We start from the raw sequence: 21892 nt of genomic DNA on the forward strand, positions 1-21892 counted from the left end.
TAGACTTAGAATCTTTATTCTCTATGTGATTTGTTTCTATAAGTCTATGTTGGGAATACTTTAAAATCCATTTTAGCATACCACAGGCCGTGCACTGTGTACGGCTTCAGGTATAGCTGGATTCAGAGGTTCAAATGTTGTTGTCAGAATCTGATATCTCTCCACTCTGTTTTATTGAGCAGACTCTTCATGTCTCTTCCCAACTTCAAGTCCAAAGGCAAAATGTGTGCCTTTTTTCCAATCACTTATACAAAAGACCCAGGACTAGTTTTTTTTTTCTTTCTTTCTTTCCTTTTTTTTTTTGTGGTACGTGGGCCTCTCACTGCTGTGGCCTCTCCCATTGCAGAGCACAGGCTCCGGACCCGCAGGCTCAGCAGCCATGGCTCACGGGCCCAGGCGCTCCGTGCTCCGGACCGGGGCACGAACCCGTGTCCCCTGCATCGGCAGGCAGACTCTCAACCACTGCGCCACCAGGGAAGCCTGTGTCTTTCTCTTTCTGACCTACTTCACTTAGTATGATCATCTCTAACTCCAACGTCCGTGCTTTTAAGCACTTGTGACCGCCCACTCCCATTCCTCCAGCAGCTGACAGGAAACAAACCAGGCATCTTACGGGCAGTTTGATGAATCAGAGGGGGCCTTGGAAGGACAAATCACTAAGTTAATCTCCCAAAATTTTCATGTTTGTTTAGACAGTGACCATGATGGCTACTAGAGAAGATAGTTTTCTGACTCTGCTGCTCTTGGCTCCTTGACAAAAGCAGAGAAGAAGTCGTAATCCCTGATCCAAGATCTGTGAACAGCCTCTTCAAACTGCCGGGGTCACAAAGCCTTTAGATAACGTCCTCCCTGTCCTGTTTGGTTTTGTTAAGTAAGTAAGCTACACAGAAGGAAGCGGTGCTGAACATTTCCTGGACAGATTCTTTCTCTTGCTGAGGGAGACCTATATACACAAGTAATGAGAAGGCACTAAGAGGGGAAGTTTGAAGGAATTAAAAGGATAGTGAGGGCGTGGTTGTCCACAATCCAACTCCAACCAAGGACAGATGAATGACGTTTGGCTGTCATTACAAGAAGCTCTGGTTGACAAATACTGTCTGGTATTTCCTTGCTGATTTCTTACCCTCACACCACAGGCCCGAATCCCTGTGGTCCGCTATGCAAATGAAAACTCCCTGAATCAGTCTGCAGGTGACTCACCAACCCCTTTTAAGCCACGTTGGGTTCAAGGCAGTGACTGCTTGGGGTAGAAGCCATGGCTCACAGACTCTGCTTCTCCTACTGGCTACTGGTCTGCTGGTTGGTGGTAACTGTGGCAGAAGGTAAGGGTTTTGTTTTTATTTTACTGTGGGTCCAGTAATTGATAAGTTGTGTGAAAAGACAAAATTTGGCTCCATGATTATGCATATCGTGAACTGGAACTATTTACGTCAGCTTTCATCAGCCTGTGTGGTTAAAGAGAAAGAGGCTGAATTTTATCATCGGAAGGTCCTAGTCTCAGCCCTAGCTATGTGACTTTAGACACACTTAACTGTTCTGATTTCCATTTCCTCAAGTGTGAAGTGACAGCATTAATGATGTCCATTATTATGGGGGTCGTGAGGACCAAATGAGCTATCATGCAAGAAAAGCTCTTCATCCTTCAAGCACTATATGAATACTAGTTATTATTGATATAGAGCTAACAATTTCCACCCTGAATTACAGCAATGTCCACCTCTTTATATGCCCAACAGCCTGGTATTTTGCCCATGGTGGGTGTTCAGTCTCTGTTTATTAACTGCTTTAATTAATCACATCTAGTCAGTTGTGTCTTGGTGCTGTGGAGGTTAGCCTAGACTTCTTTCTTTAAGGTTCTATTAGATTCAATTTCTCCCCTACTCCTTTCTCTTTCCTTTTCCCCCACTACAAAATTTCCAGATGGCCTGAGCCAGAGCATTGGTTTACAAACGCTGGGGACAGGAAAGAAAAGGGGGAGAGCCCCAGGAGTCAAACTGAGTCCTCCACCACTTTCACGTGGCCTGGGGCTTTGCAGGAGCTCAGTCAGACCCTAGTCATCCCCTAGCAAGTTCCCTGCACCCATCCACCAAAGCTCACAACAGAACAGAAAGGGGCAGGGACATCAGAGGTGGTGGTGAGGCCACCAGAGATCACCTTGTCCAATCTCTGCATGAACTCAGGCGATCAGAGGGCAAGGAGACAGATTACAAAGAACACCTGCCCGATTCCCAAGACAAGACCTGCAAACATCACCCGCTAAAAGTGACATCTGAAAGTGGCACCATAATACAAAACCTGACACCGGGCACCTTTCCAGAAAGTCAACCACTCTTCAGGAAACCTTGTAGATACGTAGCTAAATAAGTTATAATGAGATTAGAGGTTTATTCACATTTTTTTTTAAAACACCATTAAAATGTGATTTCTGATTTAGGCTCACTCTTCCCCACTATCCCTCAGACTAGCCTCAAAGACCTTCAAATGCAGCTTCACTCTCTCCAGGCAGCCCTGGCTCCAGGCCATCACCCACTTACACATGCCCTGGCTCTGCCAGACGGGGTCATGTGTGGGTCTCCAAACCCACCCTGTTCTCTCTCTCCTCCACAGCAGCAGCTATGGTTGCCCCCCCTCCTGATTTCACCACTGTTTATTGCAATTCTGCTTCACATGGTGACGTTTAATGTCACTATAGTATTACCTTCACATAAGGCTTTCTTAAGACACATAGCTTTCAAATTGCAATCTCCCTCTCTCTGACATCTTTGAATTCTTAGAGCAATTTGTATATCACCCATGGTCCATACTGCATTCTGCTCTGCATTATAGATCCATGTACTTGTAACGTCTCCCCACCTCTCGAGGGCAGGCCCCGTGTCTTTATCATCTCTGCATTTGTCACAGCACGTAACAAAGTAACCTGCACACTGTTGAAACTACTAGACTTATAGCATAGGATTGAAAGAGGCCTGTGTGAACTGGTATGAACTGGGCTCCTATGTCTTTACCTGTAAAATTAGAGATTTGGCTAAAATACCCAGTTATTCTGTGAGTCTACAAAATGAATTAAGTTGCAGTTACTGTGAGCAAATTAATCACAGGACTTATATTTCTTTTTGGTTCGACTCTAAAGGCACCTGAGAATTTTTGTGATCCTCCAAGTGTAAAAGAAGAACTGCATACTTATACATCAAGTATAAAACTTACTTCTCTTAGAAATCAGGGTAGTTCACTACAAACCAGCTATTGTCTGCCCAAATAACCACAGAGTACAGATAATTATATTTTTTAAAAAAAGGTCATCTCACCCTTACTTTTTTTTTTTAAAGTACTAGTTGTTAGCATACGATGAATTTCATGTCTAGACTATAGTAAACCCACTTAAAATTGATGTCCAAACTCCAAGCAATATTTTGGGTCTTGATTATTTTATTATCTTTTAATTTTTTTAATTTATTTTATTTTATTTTTGGCTGCACTGGCTCTTCGTTGCTGAGTGAGGGCTTTCTCTAGTTGCAGCAAGCGGGGGCTACTCTTCGTTGCGGTACGCAGGCTTCTCTTTGCAGTGGCTTCTCTTGTTGTGGAGCACAGGTTCTAGGCGCACGGGCTTCAGTAATTGTGGCTTGTGGGCTCTAGAGCACAGGCTCAGGAGTTCTGGCACACGGGCTTAGTTGCTCCACGGCACGTGGGATCTTCCCAGACCAGGGCTGGAACCCGTGTCCCCTGCATTGGCAGGTGGATTCTTAACCACTGCGCCACCCGGGAAGCCCTATCCTCTAATTTTGAATGTAAGTTATTATTGCAATTTTCCTGGGACTGGAGGGACTTCCCTGGCGGTCCAGTGGGTAAGACTCTGCACTCCCACATCAGGGGGCACAGGTTCAACCCCTGGTGAGGGAACTAAGATCCTGCATGCCAGGCAGCGAGGCCAAAAAAATTTTTTTTCTGGGACTGGAATGAAATACTGAGCTTCACAAAACTCTACAGAGAGGAACTCAGCATCTTCACTCAACATCTGCCTCATTCAATTAATCAGCTATGTACTGGGCATGAGGCCAAGCCAGGGACTGTTCTGGGTACTAGGGACATAGCAATGACCAACAGAGTCAACAGGCCTTGTGTTGATGGAGGCCAATAACAACAGCTAAGACCTACCAAATGCACGTGTCAGGCATGTTCTCAGCACTTTACAAGCCAGTGAGATAGGTAGTTATTATTTTCTCCATTTTACAAATAAGGAAAAGAAGACTGGGAGAAGTTAAGGAAGCTGTCGATGGTCACACAATTATTAAACGGCAGAGCTCAGGGATCCTATGCCGTTCTGCCTCTCAAAATGTTTCCAATCTGCACTTAAATATTTGACCTACTTTGGTCTAATTATGGTTGCAAAAGAGCTCTTTGTGTTTGATATTCAGTATCTTTGGTGTCATGTCAGTATGTTACATAATGAGAAATATTTGCTTATTAATGATCACATTATCCCTGAGAGGTAGGAATGTGGTAACTTTTGAAATTATGGAAACTGAGATTTCTCTCAGTCTGTTCAAGTCCACTGTAGGCACTGGGCTAGCGATGAGACCAGGTGTACAGAATGATCAGACAGATACTTCAGTGCAGGAGGAATACAACCGCTGAATGGTAATCACATGACTGATGAATATGATGAAAGTGGACTCACAGGGTGCTAGGGAAGCATATTGCCAGGGGCCTTAAGCCAGCCTCAAGGGAGGGAAGGCCTCCCTGAGGAAATGAGACATGATCTACCATAAACTTCTTTGGTTCTACTTCTCTCACTTCAAAGAGAACTCTACACACTTCTGAGTCTATTTTTTCCCACCTATTTAAGCCACTGGAATCTGACTCGGTTTCCTCCATTCCACAAAAACTACTTCAAAAAAATCATCCATGGCTCTGGGCTTTTAAAAATCTGGTTCCAGATGCCTAGAGCACCATTGTCAGGAGGATTTGGAGAATAGCCTCAGTTTTAAGAAGTAGAAAAAGCACAAGGGGTGGGTGTTTTTAAAAACTGGAGTCCAGCTTACTGAGTGGCAGAGCCCAAGACCTAGCTAAGCCTGATCTGATAGCAAAATGTCAAGATGGAGCTTAAGAATAAGGCTAGCTTCAGACTTCCCTGGTGGCACAGTGGTTAAGAATCCTCCTGCCAATGTATGGGGCACGGGTTCGAGCCCTGGCCCGGGAAGATCCCACATTCCGCGGAGCAACTAAGCCCGTGCGCCACAACTACTGAGCCTGCGCTCTCGAGCCCGCGAGCCACAACTACTGAAGCCCGCATGCCTAGAGCCCATGCTCTGCAACAAAAGAAGCCACCACGATGAGAATCCCGCGCACCACAACGAAGAGTAGCCCCTGCTCGCCGCAACTAGAGAAAGCCCGTGCATAGCAACGAAGACCCAACGCAGCTAATAATATATAAATTTTTTTTTTTAATTTAAGAATAAGGCTAGCTTCTCCCCTAGTGACTGGATTCTCAGCAGAAAGTTTTCATGTTACAAAGGTTCAGAATTGATCTGATTGTGTAGAGGAAAGAATGAGTAATATGGGATTTAATCATCTTCTGTAGTTAGAAATGTCTTAATCTAGTTTCAGCCATAAGATTTTAATACTCAGTAGCCTGGGTGGGTATGGGAGAAAGGGTCAGTGTTTAATTCAAGAAACAGACACCCATTCAAGCTGGCTTAAAAGAAAATGAATAGAGCTGGAGGTGGGGTGATTATTATAAAGATATTTCCAAGGAACTTAAGTACAGCCAGCCCTCAAAAAGACCAGCCCTGAGAAAGTCAAGAGTCAAGGTTACTCTCATCATCACTCTGTTACCACAGAGGCACTTGTCTCTTTTTCTCTTTGAGAGACTTTCCCCATTTTACAGCTATGGAAATATTGGTTTCTCTGTTTATTAAACATTCAACTGGCCAATACCTGACACTCCAGCCCCCGCCCTACCACTTCCAGTAACATCTTCCACTAGCTGTGTCTCTGTTGAAATTCTTGAGTGAGAATCTGATTGGTCACTGGCCAGCCAATGAATGAGTTGAGTGTCTAACAACAGTCCAATCAGCCATAGCCAAAGGAGTGTAGTACTGACCTTTCCAGATATTATGGGTGAAACAGAATCTCTAGAAGGGGCTTTGAATAAGCAGACCCAGTATAACCAAGAAACCTGAATTCAGCTGTTTTAAAGGTGAGGGGAATCTAGCTCTCAACTTACTGTGAGGAATTCATTTTTCCATCATTCACACTCAGCAACCCTTTCCAGGCCTGTTTTGGTAAGTCTCTAAGGGAGTGAAGAAATAATTTCCTAAAGGAAAGCTTGCTTTTTCGCAGCCAGTTTGATTGTATGATACAGTTAGAGGGAAGACCTTGACACTGGAGGTTGATCCAAATTTCTTCTCAGAAATTAATGTCATCCTGGTCCTCAGTGCTCATTCCCCTGGAGCAAGTAGATGTTCCCTCCCTTCCTCTTCAGGGAATGATTTCACTGCTGGGGAAGTGAAGCAGGCCTTTTCTTTACATTACTTTTTTTCCATCAAATTTTCTTTCTTTATGTATAATTTATGCACAATAAAATGCACAAATCCTAAGGGTATATATTGATCACATTTTAGATATGTGTGTGTGTATACATATGTGTGTACATTTGTATTTTTGTGTATATAGGTATGTATGTGTAAATATAAATGTGTGTGTGTGTATATCTATCTCCATATTCATGTAACAACCACCCAGATCGAGATCTAAAGAATTCACTGGTTACTTTTTCCACTAAATAACACCTACGCTAACCCTAAGCTAACTATTTTTGACTTTTTTTTTTTACCATAGATTAGTTTTGCTTGTTCTTGAACTTCATAAAAATGGAATCTTACAGTATGTATTCTTTTGTGTCTAACTTCTTTGCTCAACATAACATCACAGGATACATCCATGTTGTTGTATTAGTAATTCTTCCTTTTCATTGCTGAGTATTCTTTCATTGTATGAATACACAGTTTGTTTATCCATTCTCCTATTGATGGACACTGGCATTGTTAGCAGGTTTGGGTTAATGTTAATAAGACTGTTGTGAACGTTCTTGAACTAGTCTTTTGTAGATATAAGCACTCATTTCTCTTGGGTAAATTCCGAGTGGAATTTCTGGGTCATATGGAGTGTCCGTGTCTCATTTTACTGGGCTGGGCAGTTCTCTCAAACATGCTTTGAGACTCTAGAATTCTCTCTTCCCCTCTTTCTCCCCTGCCTCCACCTGAAGACTCTCCCCTCTGCTCGTGTCATCAGGCCTGTTTCCTGACTTGCGCTTTTCTCCCCACAGGACAGGAAGAGGTATTCACCCCTCCTGGAGACTCACAAAATAATGCAGAGCCTACAGACTGCCAGATCTTTACACTTACCCCTCCTCCCACCACAAGGAACCCAGTGACGAGGATCCAGCCCATCACCAGGATACCCAGGTGTCCCTTCCATTTTTTCCCACCACAAAGGCCCAGAGTCCACATTAGGTTCCCATACAGACCTTTCCTCCCTCCGAGGTGCTACCACCATTTTCAGTTCCATCCATTTTTTCGGCCGCACAGTCGCCTTCCTCCTTATTATTATTTCCCCAGAAGAAGACTCTGGAGAGGAAGCTCCTCTGAGGAAAGCAGAGAAAAGAGAGAAGCGCCAAACATGCTGAAGTAAAAGAAGCCAAGGCCTCAGGAAAAAGATTTCTGTTTTCAGTGACTAAACTAAAACTATTGGACTGGAAAATTAAGCATCGGTGATATCTCATTGTGGTTTTGATCTGCATTTCCCTGATGATTAGAGATGTTGAGCCTTTTCATGTGCCTGTTGGCCATCTGCATGTCTTCTTTGGAAAAATGTCTATTCAGTTCTGCCCATTTTTTAATCAAGTTGTTTGTTTTTTTGATGTTGAATTGTATGAATGCTCAGGTACTTTTATATGTAAGAAAAAAATAAAGAAAACCACTTCTTTCCTTTTTCAAGCACAGAGCATATTTGACTAATTTTTATAATAAAGTATAAGTAAATTTCAGGTTCCAATAGGAACTTCCTTGTTCTAAACAGCAGAAGGACCAAAGCATTGAGGAGTGGGAGGTACAAACGAGCAGACACAACTGAAGCAGTGTATTTGGGGCAATAAATTCTGTATACCTGAGCAACTCCTAGAGTTATCACCAGGTAAAAGCACTGAGTCATCATAAAACAGCTCTAAACTGGAAACAGCATGAATGTCCACCAACAGTAGAAAGGGTAAATAATGATCATCTCATATCCTAGAATACAACACAGCCATGAAAAACAGCAGATCGCTGCTTCACACAACAACATAAATGAATCTCACAATTTCGTGTTGAGTGAAAGAAGCCAAACACAAAAGAATACATACAGTAAGATTCCATTTATATGAAATTCAGGAACAAGCAAAACCAACCCATGGTGATGTGATAGAGGTCAGAATAGTGATGACTTTTGAGGGGATATTGGCTGAGTAAGGGCAAGAGGGAGCCTGCTGGGACCTGAAAATATTCCATTTCTTAATCTGGGTGATGGTTACACAGGGTGTACACATTTCTAAAAATTCACCAAGCTGTATGTTTAAGATTTATGTATTGTACAATATGTAAATTATCTTTCAATTGAAAATGTTTTAAATGCTGCAGTGCAGAGGAAATCAGTAAAGGTATGCTAATTATAACTGTAGATTTAATTTGTTAAATAAGCTTTCAAATATTTCACTGACTGGTAGTTGGCAAGGTTATATTAAGTAATATTTCACTGATAAGTCAGACATAGAAAGACAAATACTGTATAATATCACTTATATGTGGAATCTAAAAAAGCCAAATTCACAGAGAGTAGAGTGACTGGGAAAGGTGGAGAAATGGGGAGATATTGGTCAAAAGGCACAAACTTCCACTTCTAAGATTAACAAGTCCTAGGGATCTAATGTACAGTGTGGTGATTATAGCTAATAATACTCTATTATATATTTAAAAGTTGCTAAAAGAGTAGATCCTGAATGTTCTCATCACAAAAAAGTGATGGTAATTGTGTAACGGGATGGAGGTGGTAGCTAATGCTTTGGTGGTGACCGTTTTGCAACAGGTAAGTGTTACAAAATCAACATGTTGTACACCTTAAACTTACACAATGTAATATGTCAATTACATCTCAATAAAGCGGGGAGGGGGAGGCACTATTTCACTGAAATATCACCTCATAACAGTAAGCAGAAGGGACTTCCCTGGTGGCGCAGTGGATAAGACTCCATGCTTCCAATGCAGGGGACCCAGGTTCTGATCCATGGTCAGGGAATTAGATCCCACATGCTGTGACTAAGAGTTCACATCCCACAACTAAGGAACCTGCGCGCTGCAACTAAGGAACCTGCGCACCGTAACTAAGACCCAGCGCCACCAAAAAAATAAATACTAAAAAAAAAAAAAATAACAGTAAGCAGAAGACTTTGCATATTTTTTAGCACGAAGCAATATGTATTTGTCTTTCCCAACTAAGGCAAATTTAAACCAGAAATTTTTTAACAGCCTCAAATATAACCCTATAGTTGGCTATCAAAAGAACCAGAAAAAGAGAGAAACACACATTCTGAACAGAAGTTATCTCCCACAATGTTGACATTGGAAATTTATGATAAGCATGAATTGGACAGTAGCAGTTCAATGATTTGTGTAGAAGGGGCCATCTATACTAATACATCTGAAACCTCTTGACACAGATGTCCAGGTCCTTAACAGTGGCCTGCATGACTTGGCCTCCCCACGCCTCATCCCCAGCCTCTTCCTCTCTGACCTCATCTCACACTACTCTTTTCCCTTCTCACTCCACTCCAGACACACTGCCCTCCTTGCTGGTCCTCACACCAAACGCACTCCCTCCTGAGGACTTGTGCCCTGGCGGTCCCTCTGGCTACGGTGCCTTTGACCCAGATAATACAGGTTATCCATAGGGGTCCTCCCCTCACTTCTTTCAGGACCTTCATAAAATGCCACCTCTCAGTTCCTGGCCACCCGAATTAAATGTGCATGCACAGACCTACTTCCTCTTCCCATTCCTGGCTTTATTTTTATCCCTAGCATGAATCACATTCAATCATTCTATATGTATTCATAGTTTCCTCTTTTATTATTTGTCTTTCACATCAGAAAGTAAGCTCTTTAAAAGCAGTGATTTGTATCTATTGTGTTCATTCCTTTATCTCCAGGACTTAAAACAATCCTTGCATATAGTAGGGATTCAATAAATATTTGTTAAATAAATGATCTTTTAAGGCTCCTGGTATTTTAACCCTATTTGCTTCCAAATCAATTCCCACATGTCAGAGGAAGTCTCAGGATTTTAAAATCTTCTCCAGCAAAAAAAGAACTTCTATTGAGGAGAGAAAGATAAGGTATAAACATCTCTCTCAAATAAAACAGTTACTGGCCACTGGTGCATGCTTTCAAACTTCTTTGAAGAATTTTAACATGAGTCTTTCTCTTTTCAGTGCTGATAAATTTTTTCCCTTTCAGTAGTTCGTTAGAAAATAGGTCAGAATGGTAACCAGAGACAGAGAATCCTCCAATTTAATTGCTCACTTAATTTTGTAATTTTTTCAGGCTTTTATTAGTAGAATCTATCACTTTTTTCAAAATCTGAGTCCAATACTCTTTGTAAAATCTCTCCAGGCTAGGTCAAGACATACAGATTGCCTGGGAAAGCTATTATCTGAGATGCCTCTTCAAACTGTTATTCTTTAAATATCTGTTCAACAAGCAAGGAGAAACTGATTTTCTGACAACAAAATTTATAGATATCTTGGCTTATGTTCTAAATAGGTGATTTATTACATGTTCTGTACATAGTAAACACTTTACCTTTTTTTGGAAAAATCTTTCACCATGTTCCTTCACTTGGGGAATTAGATGCCCACCATCACTCAGAATAGAGGTAGATTTCATATAGTCATAGAATTGTGTGCAAAATGTGTCTTAAGTTTCTGTTTCCATGCTGGCAAAGTATTTCTCTTTTCCTATAGCCTCTTTTCAGTTTTCATTGGTGATTTATTTTTTCAAATCAACATGTTGAGAGGTATATCGAGGACTTTATTTTTAGACACATAATAGATAACTTGTTTCCCCTAAACAACATGCCCTACACTTTTGTAAATTCAGAACTCCAGTGGACTGACTGCTGACTTAACATACATCTTAGCTGACTGATACCAAGGTTGGAAATGTGCCTCAGGCTGTACCATGCGGACTCCCTATGCTGCATTCCAATATAATCAAGAAAAGTGGCCAGAGCCACAGTGTGGACTAATTTTCCAATTTCCATTCATTGTGAGCATCAACTTACATTTTGCTGCTTGTAAATCACACTTGAAGACCATATTTCCGATTCTTTCCAAAGATGTTCAGCGCCCTTTTGTTGGATCAGCTCTCTTGGAAGTAGCCTGATCAGCCTTCCTGCCACTCTGCATTTGCCCATCCGCTCCCATTTCATCGTTGTGAGGCAAATTTACTTTCATAACTCTTCAGGGTTTTTTTCTTTTACTCAGGATTCTCAGTGAAGTTCACAGCTCCTCCTCATTGCCCCCACGCTCCCACCAGCCTACCTCTCCTCCAGCCACTGGTTCTGCCTTGCTGACCTCTGAGTCACCAGCCACCTGCTGACAGTAGGGGAGCCCTGATCCAATCAGAGAGACAAACGCCACGTGCGTTGGGTCTCCTCTGCTCCCACTCTGCTTCCTAAACCTTTAAGACCTGACTAACAGAGAGTTTAACTATCAATGTCCACCAGGGCGCGCCCCTCCACGGCCGGCACCATCCGATGGCCCGTCTGTTACAGTTCTTCCTTGCCACCCCTGCGGTTCAAATAGATTACGCAATCCTTAACACTGGGCCCTTAAAAACGGGGAAAGAAGACGGCTTATTGCATGGACAAAAGAGCAGATAATACCCCTCAGGTGAAATTTATCGCAGGTTTTAGCGCTTCTCTCCTTGGGAAGGAAATCGCTCTCTACTGCCCCCTCTTGGATCACGCTTGACAGCCCTGGGCAGTCCTGGGCGGAGCCAAAGGAGTAAGGTGTCGTCGTAGTGAAATGGATGTAAGGCCAGCTGCAGCAACCCTCGAGCTCAGACCTTTCACAACCCTCCTTAAATAATTCCTGTCCATCCGAACAGAGCTGACGTCTTCATTCCTCTGCCCTAGAAGGGAAAAAGTGCTTCTCTCGCATTAACTTATTTCCTCCCAAGACTCAGCAGAAGAAAGGGGATCTGAACACCTTACTTAGGACGACAAGTATAATTTAAAATACATTCTTCTGGCTGGGCTGCATTTCCCAGTTTAAAATAATTTTTGATCTACAATATACTTTGAGCCAAGCTATATTATCTGAATCTGGTGTTTACCTTTGTTTTCAGGAAGTATGAAACACATCTACAAAGGAAAATCTCCAACACTCAAGCCTCACTTTTTAAGACCTTTAGTATCCTTTCTTCAAAGAAGGAACCCAAGTGACCAATAAATATCTAAAAAGAAAAAATCTATGAAAACATGTGTAACCTCAGTAGTAATCAAGAAAATGTAAACTAAAGCAAGACAATCTTCACTCAGCAGATTGGTCCACATGGAAATTATTAGTAGTATTATCTACCATAGTCCAGGCGTGGGGAGGTACTTTCCCAGACACTGTTGGTGAGAATGGAAATTGGTACGGCATTTTTGGAGGACAATTTGGCAGAATGGGTGAAAATCTAAAAGGAAGCATACATTTGCAGCTTCAAAACATCCTTATCTGGTGAGCACTGTGACTGTTTTCTCCAGCATCCATGTCCTGTATGCCTCCCCAGCTCTGCAGAAGCCTGGTGGTTCCATGGGTAGGCTATCATTAGCCTAACCCAATCAGTATAATCCTGTTTCCTTTTGCTCTTGTTATTAATTCAAGCAAAGGAATTTAACAGAGCCCCAAGCCAATCAGTGCACACCATTCCCCTGGCTACAATGCTTGATTCAAGGTGAGCAGTATCCAAATCTGGCTTAATAAGAGTAAAGTGAAGTTTTGTTTATGGCTGGAGAAACATGCTTCCTCCTCTGTAAGTGGACGAGGATGCGTGTAGCTCCAGGAGCCTAAGCTCCCAAGGTTTTTATTATCTAAACGAAAAAAATTTTAATTGATTCCAGATCTAAGTAATCATGATCATATATCTATTTCAACAAACACCCATGCCTCTATCATTTACTGAGTGACACTGAGTAACCTTCTTAACTTTCAAAGCCTATGCAGTAAGTCCCCTACATACGAATGAGTTCCGTTCCAAGAGCGCGTTCGTTAAGTCCTGTTTGTTCATAAAGCCAACAGGGTTAGCCGAGGTGCCCAACTAACACAGTCGGCTATATAGTAGTGTACTGTAATAGGTTTATAATATTTTTCACACAAATAATACATAAAAAACAGACACAAAAAATAAAGAAAACATGTTTAATCTTACAGTACAGTACCTTGAAAAGTACAGTAGTACCAGCTACATCACTGCTGCTTTTACGTTTGCTTCCAGGCATCCTGGGCTTGAAATAAAGATACTGTACTACTGTACTCTATACAGTACTGTACAAGGAAGTACACAAAAGCACAACCACTGGTAGAGGATGCACGCACATGACAATGTACGCCAGACACGTGAACTAACTTACGTGACTGGACATACGAAAGCACGTTCACAACTTTGAAAGTTCAGAAATTGAAGGTAGAGGACTTACTGCACTTTGCTTCTAAACCATGACTAACATTCCTACCTTCACAGGGTTACTATTATTATCGTCACGTAGAAATCACAGAGCTAGATGGTGTGGAACAGAAATAGACAAATAAGATGTAGTTCCCAATCTTTAGAGACACAGAAATTTTGGTGGGGTCGGTGACACTGGGTATTGTACTTGCCCATGTGCCTTCAGAATCTGGCCCTGACTCTTCTGGAGGGTCTAGGAGCAATTTAATAAACAGCTTTTCTACTTAAAAAATATACAGTGGAGGAGACAGACAGGTAGGTATACATGTAAGCAAAAGGAGTGATGATCTAAGGAAGAAGACTAAACGCAGGTTCAGGAGGGAAGTAACCAATGGGAACATTGCTGTGGGATGGAAGGATTGTTTTAAATTCTAGTGGCAATGTTAATGGAGATCGCTTTCCAGAACTAGAGGCATGGAGATAGCTAAATGGAGGTAAACTGACATTAAAAACCTGTTCTCTTGACTGATAAGAGAGCCTACCCTAGTGTAGGGACAGGAAGACATGCTGAATTGAAATATTTTGGTTTCATTTCCCTGACTCTTTCTTTTTTTTTGATTTAATTTTGTTTTTTTAATTTTTTAAAATTTATCTTTGGCTGTGTTGTGTCTTCATTGCTGCGCATGGGCTTTCTCCAGTTGCAGCAAGCAGGGGCTACTCTTCGGTGTGCGGGCTTCTTATTGTGTGCAGTGGCTTCTCTTGTTGCGGAGCACGGGCTCTAGGTGCGTGGGCTTCAGTAGTTGCGGCACGCAGGCTCAGTAGTTGTGGCTCACGGGCTTCATTGCTCCACGGCATGTGGGATCTTCCCAGACCAGGGCTCGAACCCATGTTCCCTGCATTGGCAGGCGGATTCTTAACCACTGCACCACCAGGGAAGCCCGACTCTTATTTAATTCACATTAACCAACAATACAGTTTTCAAAGTTTTGCTAGAACCTTCCTCACTTCTACAGGAGATGATCTGGCATGCCAAAGTACAACAAGTAGGGATTAAATAAGGCTACGCCATGGGGGGAAATAAAATTTCACTGAAAGCAAAGGAAAATGACATTTGGTGGATGGGTTTTTGTTTTGTTTTCTGTTTCTCAGCATATAATAGAGCCGACATCAGACATCCAAAAACATCTACAAACACAAAGCTCTAAATCACAAGTTACTTACAAGTGATGATGAGTGATTTGTGGGAAGGCACTTCTCAGAAAGACGTGTTAAGAAATAGATAAGCTTTATGGTAATTACATTTTCAAGTTACTTCATGTCTGGAGCTATAAAGAGAGAAAATAAGACCCTTTAAAAAGCAATGTGAGAACATAATTTTTCATTCACATAGAGGAGTGTTAAGGACCCATTTCCAATGCTAAAACACAACACAAAACGATAGAGAAAAATCCATTTAGTCTAATTCTCTAGGACTAGCCTTAAAACCTTAAAAGCAGTGATGCTGGTGTTTCTAATTCCTGCCAGTGGTTCGGTTACATAGAGGAGCATTTAGAAAACAAGTGAAGCACATTTTTCCGTCTAGTCTGACTCATAATTTAGTACAGATCCAGCCTTATATTGTAGCACAACTAAAATAAAGGAACCAATAATGAGACAGTCACATAAGAAAACACATCTTCTGTGTCCCCATTTCTATAGGAAGTCAGCTATTCTAACCAAGCAAGGATTCTCAATCAGGAGAACCAGGTTCTAAGCGAAGTCTGTCACAACTTTTACCAAGTCATCTTTTTTTTTTTTTTTGCGGTACACAGGCCTCTCACTGTTGTGGCCTCTCCCGTTGCGGAGCACAGGCTCTGGACGCGCAGGCTCAGCGGCCATGGCTCACGGGCCCAGCCGCTCCGCGGCATATGGGATCATCCCAGACCGGGGCACGAACACGTGTCCCCTGCATCGGCAGGCGGACTCTCAACCATTGCACCACCAGGGAAGCCCTGCCAAGTCATCTTTACAAGACATGCTACTTTAGGACCAGGTTGCTTGTATCACTGGCTGTACAAGAAAATTAACTTGCCACCCCTATATACAAAATTTCAAAAAGAGAATTAACAGATTATTTCAAACTTATTTGTTAAAACTGTACGGTGTTGTATACATTATTCATGGTCTCTTAAATAAATTCAAGTAAAAACCATGTATGGAGCTCAGTAAGATATAATATTTATTAATTTTAAAACATACATACACACAGCAAGCCCACTTCCCCCCACCAGTACATACACATATTTTCTATTAGTAAGTGGCTTAATCATATCCTTGTAGATGAGACAAAGTAAAGTAATCTTAAACTGAAAAAAGGGATTATTTTGGTTCAGTGTCTATGGTCCCAATTTGCAAAATCTTCTTTTTCAAGTTCTGCCACAGTTCTAACCAGATACGATCCTCAATTCTCAAGTTGGACTTAGAGTGAATAACTTTTAGTTCTTTAATTCTAAAGTTCACACAATGTTTTAATAAACAAAAAATACCAAAAGCAAATGAGAAGGTAATTGATCTTGGACCCTCAGACACTGGGGTGATATTTTCACACTGATCTTTACATAAAAATAACATTGAAATAAGCTAGAGAAACACTTGGCTTTTAAGTATTATCTGCTTTCCATGCTAGAGTCTGTTGACAATATTTTTCAGAGTAAAAATAAAATAATAATATTTTAATGTGAAGCCTACAAATACTTACACACTAATTTTGTTCAGCATGTTAGCCACACCAATCTAGTCAAACACCTGGTCAGAGTTTAAAGATAGAGCTTCAAAACCAAGACCAAATTTCAGTTGAACCACCTATAGACTCTACATTGGAGCCCCTTATTTTGCCTCTGGAATGTCCTACTCTTTTGAAAGCCCAAGTGTCTAAGGTCAGAATTTCAATATTAACCTCTTTAGAGTAATAGAGAAGAGTGCTAGTTAAATGTTTGGGCTAAGTTCTAGCCAGTGCCTTTTAGAAAAAACAACATATTGCTCATTGGTTAAGGCAAAAAAAAAGTCCACACAAGTTCTGGCCCCCTTAACAACCATCCTCTAAGATAATGAACGCAGAGCACGACTTACAACCCAGAAACCAAAACCTGCAGTCCAATTGGTTTCACTCTCCCACCTAAAAGTTGTGAACCAGTGCATTAGAAAAGATGCGTGGGCTGTAGGTAAATGATTTTGCACCTTGTGAAAAGCTTTGGGGGAGGCCTTGGAGGACCCAAGGAGACAGAAACGTCTCTAGGTTCTGTCTGATATCACCTTCAAACTATCAGTGGGACAAGAGTGAAGTCCTAACAGTGGATATTCCCTCCCCAAAATTTCTCCAGCTGGGGAGTTCCATAGCAACTGGCCCAGAAAAGAGTAATCAGCCCTAGTCAATTGGTAACCCAGCTTCCATCCCCAAATTTTGTATGTCTACCTCTTTTTTTTAATGAGAAGCACAGTACACAGCTCCAAGGTAAACGTACAAAATTCTCCTTCACCACTCTGGTTCCAATCACGTTCCTACACACAAGAACATTAGCACCAGAATCTTCTAAAAGAGAGGACTACCCAATGCCAGAGTCATACTAGCTCATTAGAAATAAAAGGCTTCTTTGCGACATTTGCTTTAGTGTGGTTCTTAGAAGATCAGCAGAGAGGCCAGATTCCCACAATAACACTGATCAAACATCAACAATGATCACAGAAACCAAAGATGTACATCTATCCACAGAGAGCAGTTACATTTCTCCTTAAAGCCTAGAAACAAGCAAGATTTTTGAATGTGTTTTATAGTTAAGTTAGGGTAAAGGAAACATTTTCTCCTACTGATCCCAGGTTTTTTTTCATTTTCTTCAACTGATCCTAGTTTTTATCACCTACCACCACCAAACCCACTCCCAAATAAATGTACACATTTATACAAATAACACACAAGATTCAATGCATAAATAACATGACCTTTTAAATGCTTCTCTCTTTCTCCCTTTTTTTTTTTACTCACTTTAAATACACGATCTACTAATATTAAATACACATTCATGTAACAAGAACTCTATCACTATTCTTTCATTGGATACATCTTGAAATAGCATCAGTGGACTTGAAAAGTGATGGGATAACAGTTGGGAAGGGACAGTTGTTCAATGTTCCTTTGAAACACATGGATGTCTTTGTCTTTTCTTCTGCTGCAAGGCCTTTCTCAGAAAATGTAGTCAGTTCAGAAGTCAAGGCTCAAAACCACAAATCTCTGCTTCTAGGATATCAGCACTTTTGTTGCACAAGGATGTCATCTCAAGGGCTAGGGCAGCATCTAAAAGCAAAGGGGGACATATGCCAGCAAATAGTTTACATATATTTTTTCTAGAAATTGATTTCTACCTCACTTGCTTTCTCATATTGTATGTATTGACAGTATTGGTAGGTGTTACATGGTCTAAGAAAACCTTAGATCATATGTATAAAAAACAAGATTTTAAAGACAGTCTTCAGGATAATTATCCACCAAAACTACCATGTATAGCACAGCATCTCCTTTTGTGTAAATAATGACTAATTTTGACAAAATAGATACAAGTTTTATAGAGCTTGCAGTTTATGCAGTATGTATAGCAAATGCATTGCAACGACTTCTACTAGGCCCTTGGAAGGGACCCTGTAAAAATGAGAAATGAAAACTTAAGATTTGTGCACATCACAGTAAATTCACATTTGATGTCACAGACATTCAAAATGCTTTGTGGAGGTTAACAGGTTAATTCCAACAACACAGTTATAAGAATGCAGGATTTTATTTTTGAATGACTTGTGTGAACTCACATAGCAAATTATCACCCAAAAAGGTCTGATTTCTTCTCTTTTATTTTTTGGTTTTGGTTTTTCAGTACTAAAAAGTTATATTTAAAAGGAAGGCAATCACTTGGTATGATCCCTCTTTATTAGGAAAAAGATTACCAGGCAATCATTTACTCTTTCTTGCTTTACAAACCCAAAGGGCAAATGTCTGATACGGGAGATAAGTATATATCCTTCTGGAGCACTTGTCACCCTAAGTTCACATTACTGTATCCAATAAAATACAGGAGATTAGTTTAAAAGCAAGAGATGCAAGCGCTATGAAAAGGGATTTCATCACAGAGACAAAAGCTACTCCTGTTTTTTTAAGTAGTACAACTCCTTGTCTATCAAGAGTTCTCATAGAGTCAATCATTGGAGAATGTTTCAGCTGTAGAATTTGTTGCTTCAGCAAGCTACAAAATATTTCCCATGAAAGGTTACACAGCTTCAAGGGTGAGAAATCAGACCTACCCAGTTCAGAACCAAAATGACAGTCAGTGCTGGTGTTCCACTTGAGGCAAATCGGCCTCTGAATCATCTGACAGGGGAGATCCTGATACCTACAAGTTAATAAATGAGCATTATAGAGTCTCAGTAATTGTAAAAGTCTTACTTCCTCAAAATCCCAATTCTTGTTCAAATATCAGATGATTAGAACTTGGGAACTAGTCATAGCTCAAGTTGCTTACACAGAAGAAGATGAAGTAAGGGCTTCATCTTATTCTTTGACCTCTTTGTTGGTACATATGTTAAAAGATACTTCTGATGTGCCAGGGCAATGTAAACCCGCTATAACCCATGTCTACCTATCACCAAAATCAATGAACGAACAAAACAAAACCCTTTAGAAAAAATAGAAAAAAACTGAGGATTAAGGGAAAGAGTCAAAACTTGGAGATGTATCCCTTCACAAGGGGGTAGGTTTCCAATTTTGTTTGTTTTTCACTTCTGTGACTTTGCCCAAAGGGCAAGCCCTAGTCTCAGAGTCGTAAAGAAGTGCAAGAAGCTAAAAGTCTGAAAGGAACCCCATCTTTATAGTCAGAAAAAGGGGTCCCTGCAGGGCAAAAAGTATGGGGGGGGGACTCCGGAGGGAAGAGAACTAGAGAAGGGGACCCTCTAATTCTATGTATAAACCCACAGAAGTCTCCGTCCAGTTCCTGAGGTATGCATGCATGCGTGGGATAGCTCCCAACAGCATAGCAATTGTCTAAATTCAATTTAGAGAAGTGAATGAGATTTTAATCACTTGTACAAGCCTCCAACCAAGCCCTGAACTACACAAGTGCAGGACAGATGCAAACTAGGATGACAAAGACTTAGAGAACTGAGATTTAAACCACCTCTCACAGAAGGTAAGGCAGAATTTACAGTGTAAACAAAACTTGGGTGACTGCTTACTAAAATAAAAATTTCAACATTCTCCTGAAGATTAGAACAAGACCCAGAGACTATACAATACAACGTTTACAATATCCGAGATACAATTCAAAATTACTGGACATAAAAAGATCCAGGAAAGTGTGATTCATTCTCAAGGGAAAAGGCAGTCAAAAGATAAAGGCAATGCTGAGGTGGCCCAGATGCTGGAAATTTATACATACTTGAAATGAATGAAGGGACAGGAATTCTTAGTAGAGAAATAGAATTTCTAAAAAAGAACTAAGTGGATATTTTAGAACTAAAAAATACATTATCTGAAATTTTTAAATTACTAGCAGAATGGAAGTGACAAAGTAGTCAAAGAACTTGAGGAAGGAGCCATAGAAATTACTCAATCTGAAAAATAGAATGAAAAAAGATTGAAGAAAGTGAACAGTCTCAGGAACCTGTGAGAAAATACCTACCAGAAGGTCTAACATATATGTCATTCATTAGAACTTCAGAAGGAGAAGAGAAAGAAATTAGGCAGGAAAAAAATGTTTGAAGAAATAGTGACCAATAACTTCCCAAATTTGGTAATAGAGATAAATTTACAGATTCAAGAAGCTTAGCAAACTCCAAAAGGATCCACTCAGAGAAAACTATGCCTAGACATATCATATTCAAACTAATAAACACAAAAGGTAAAGATTAGATCTTGAAAGCAGCTAGAGAAAAATGAAACATTACTTAAGGGTAACAATTCAAATACCTGAGAATTTCCCACCAGAAATCGTAGAGATCAGAAGACGAAGAAATAATACCTTTATAGTCCTGAGAGAAAAAGAAATTTTTTAAACCTACCAACTCAAATTCTATATCTAGTGAAAATATATTTCAGGAAAGAAGGCAAAATAATGTCATTCCCAAATGAAAGAAAACTAAAAGAGTTTGTCACCATTAGACCTGCTCTGCAAGAAACACTAAAGGAGGTCTTTCAGATTGAAGGAAAATAATACTAGAAAATAGAACTGTAATCTTTAAGAACGAAGAACAACAGAAACAGTAAGTAGCTAGGTAAACATAGAAAACTACTTTCTTCCCATAAAATACTTATGACTATTGAAAGCAAAAGGTATAACATAGTATAGTGAGGTTTTCAATGTATGTGAACAAAATACAAATGCAAACTGTAACATAAAGTTCAGGTGGGAGGAACGGAAATACATTTGCAAGGTTTCTACATTTTACAAGTGGTACAATATTGACTCTAAGTAGACTATGAAAGATTAGTTATGTATACTGTAATCCCTAGAGAAGTCCCTAAAAAATAATGCAAAGAGGTATCTCCAAAAAGCCAATACTAACAATATTCAAATTCAAAAGAGGGCTGGAAAGGGAAGACAGAGGAACAAAAAACAACTAATGAAAAGACAGAGCTAGATCCAAACATATCAATAATCACATTAATGTTAATGGCCTAAATATTTAGTGGTAGGCAGGATTCTAAAGATATTCCACTAAGATTCCTGTCCCTGGCTAGTCAATCAAACTAATTTAGCTATTGCTGTGAAGGGACTTTGCACATGGAATTAATGCTATTAATCAGCTGACCCTAAGATAGGGAGATTATCCTGGTGGGCCCAAGAAATCACATGTGCCCTTAAAATGGGAAGAACGTCAGAAAGATGAGGCAGAAGGGGACGTAAGAGAGAGTCAAGGAGTAAGAAAGGTTCAACCACTGTTGCTGGCTTTGAGGATCATGGAATTAGGCCATGAGCCAAGGAATGTGAGTGGCCTCAAGAAGCTGAGAACGAGAACAACTCCCAGGAGCCAGCCAGCAGGGAAACAGGGACCTCAGTCCCACAACCACATGGAACTAGATGCTGCCAACAACGTGAATGAGCCTGGAAACGGATACCCGCGCGAGCCTCCAGAAAGAA

General features: G+C 40.6%; 2 protein-coding genes and 1 long non-coding RNA gene across 4 annotated transcripts in view; 2 read left to right on the top strand and 1 right to left on the bottom strand.

Annotated features, from left to right (window-relative positions):
- The first annotated feature begins 1096 nt into the window (after positions 1 to 1096).
- ODAPH (odontogenesis associated phosphoprotein) lies at positions 1097 to 7994 on the top strand. The gene is made up of 2 exons (XM_067736269.1): positions 1097 to 1322; positions 7325 to 7994. The coding sequence occupies exons 1-2, from the start codon at positions 1256 to 1258 to the stop codon at positions 7687 to 7689; spliced, it is 432 nt and encodes a 143-aa protein (XP_067592370.1). The 5' UTR covers positions 1097 to 1255; the 3' UTR covers positions 7690 to 7994.
- A 2468-nt stretch (positions 7995 to 10462) lies between these two features.
- LOC137223814 (uncharacterized) overlaps positions 10463 to 21892 on the top strand; it is a 38060-nt gene continuing 26630 nt past the window's right edge. The window contains exon 1 of the long non-coding RNA XR_010943077.1: positions 10463 to 10847. This is a non-coding gene — a long non-coding RNA (uncharacterized lncRNA). The remainder of the gene's footprint in view (positions 10848 to 21892) is intronic.
- CDKL2 (cyclin dependent kinase like 2) overlaps positions 15935 to 21892 on the bottom strand; it is a 35811-nt gene continuing 29853 nt past the window's right edge. For both annotated transcript variants that reach the window (XM_067736271.1, XM_067736272.1), the window contains exons 13-14: positions 19062 to 19150; positions 15935 to 18066 (exon numbers count right to left, since the gene is read on the bottom strand). In XM_067736271.1, coding sequence (XP_067592372.1) covers positions 19085 to 19150 — 66 coding nt within the window. In that variant the 3' untranslated portion in view covers positions 15935 to 18066; positions 19062 to 19084. The remainder of the gene's footprint in view (positions 18067 to 19061; positions 19151 to 21892) is intronic.

The sequence above is a fragment of the Pseudorca crassidens genome, chromosome 4 (assembly GCF_039906515.1).
Source record: "Pseudorca crassidens isolate mPseCra1 chromosome 4, mPseCra1.hap1, whole genome shotgun sequence".
Lineage (NCBI taxonomy): Eukaryota > Metazoa > Chordata > Mammalia > Artiodactyla > Delphinidae > Pseudorca > Pseudorca crassidens.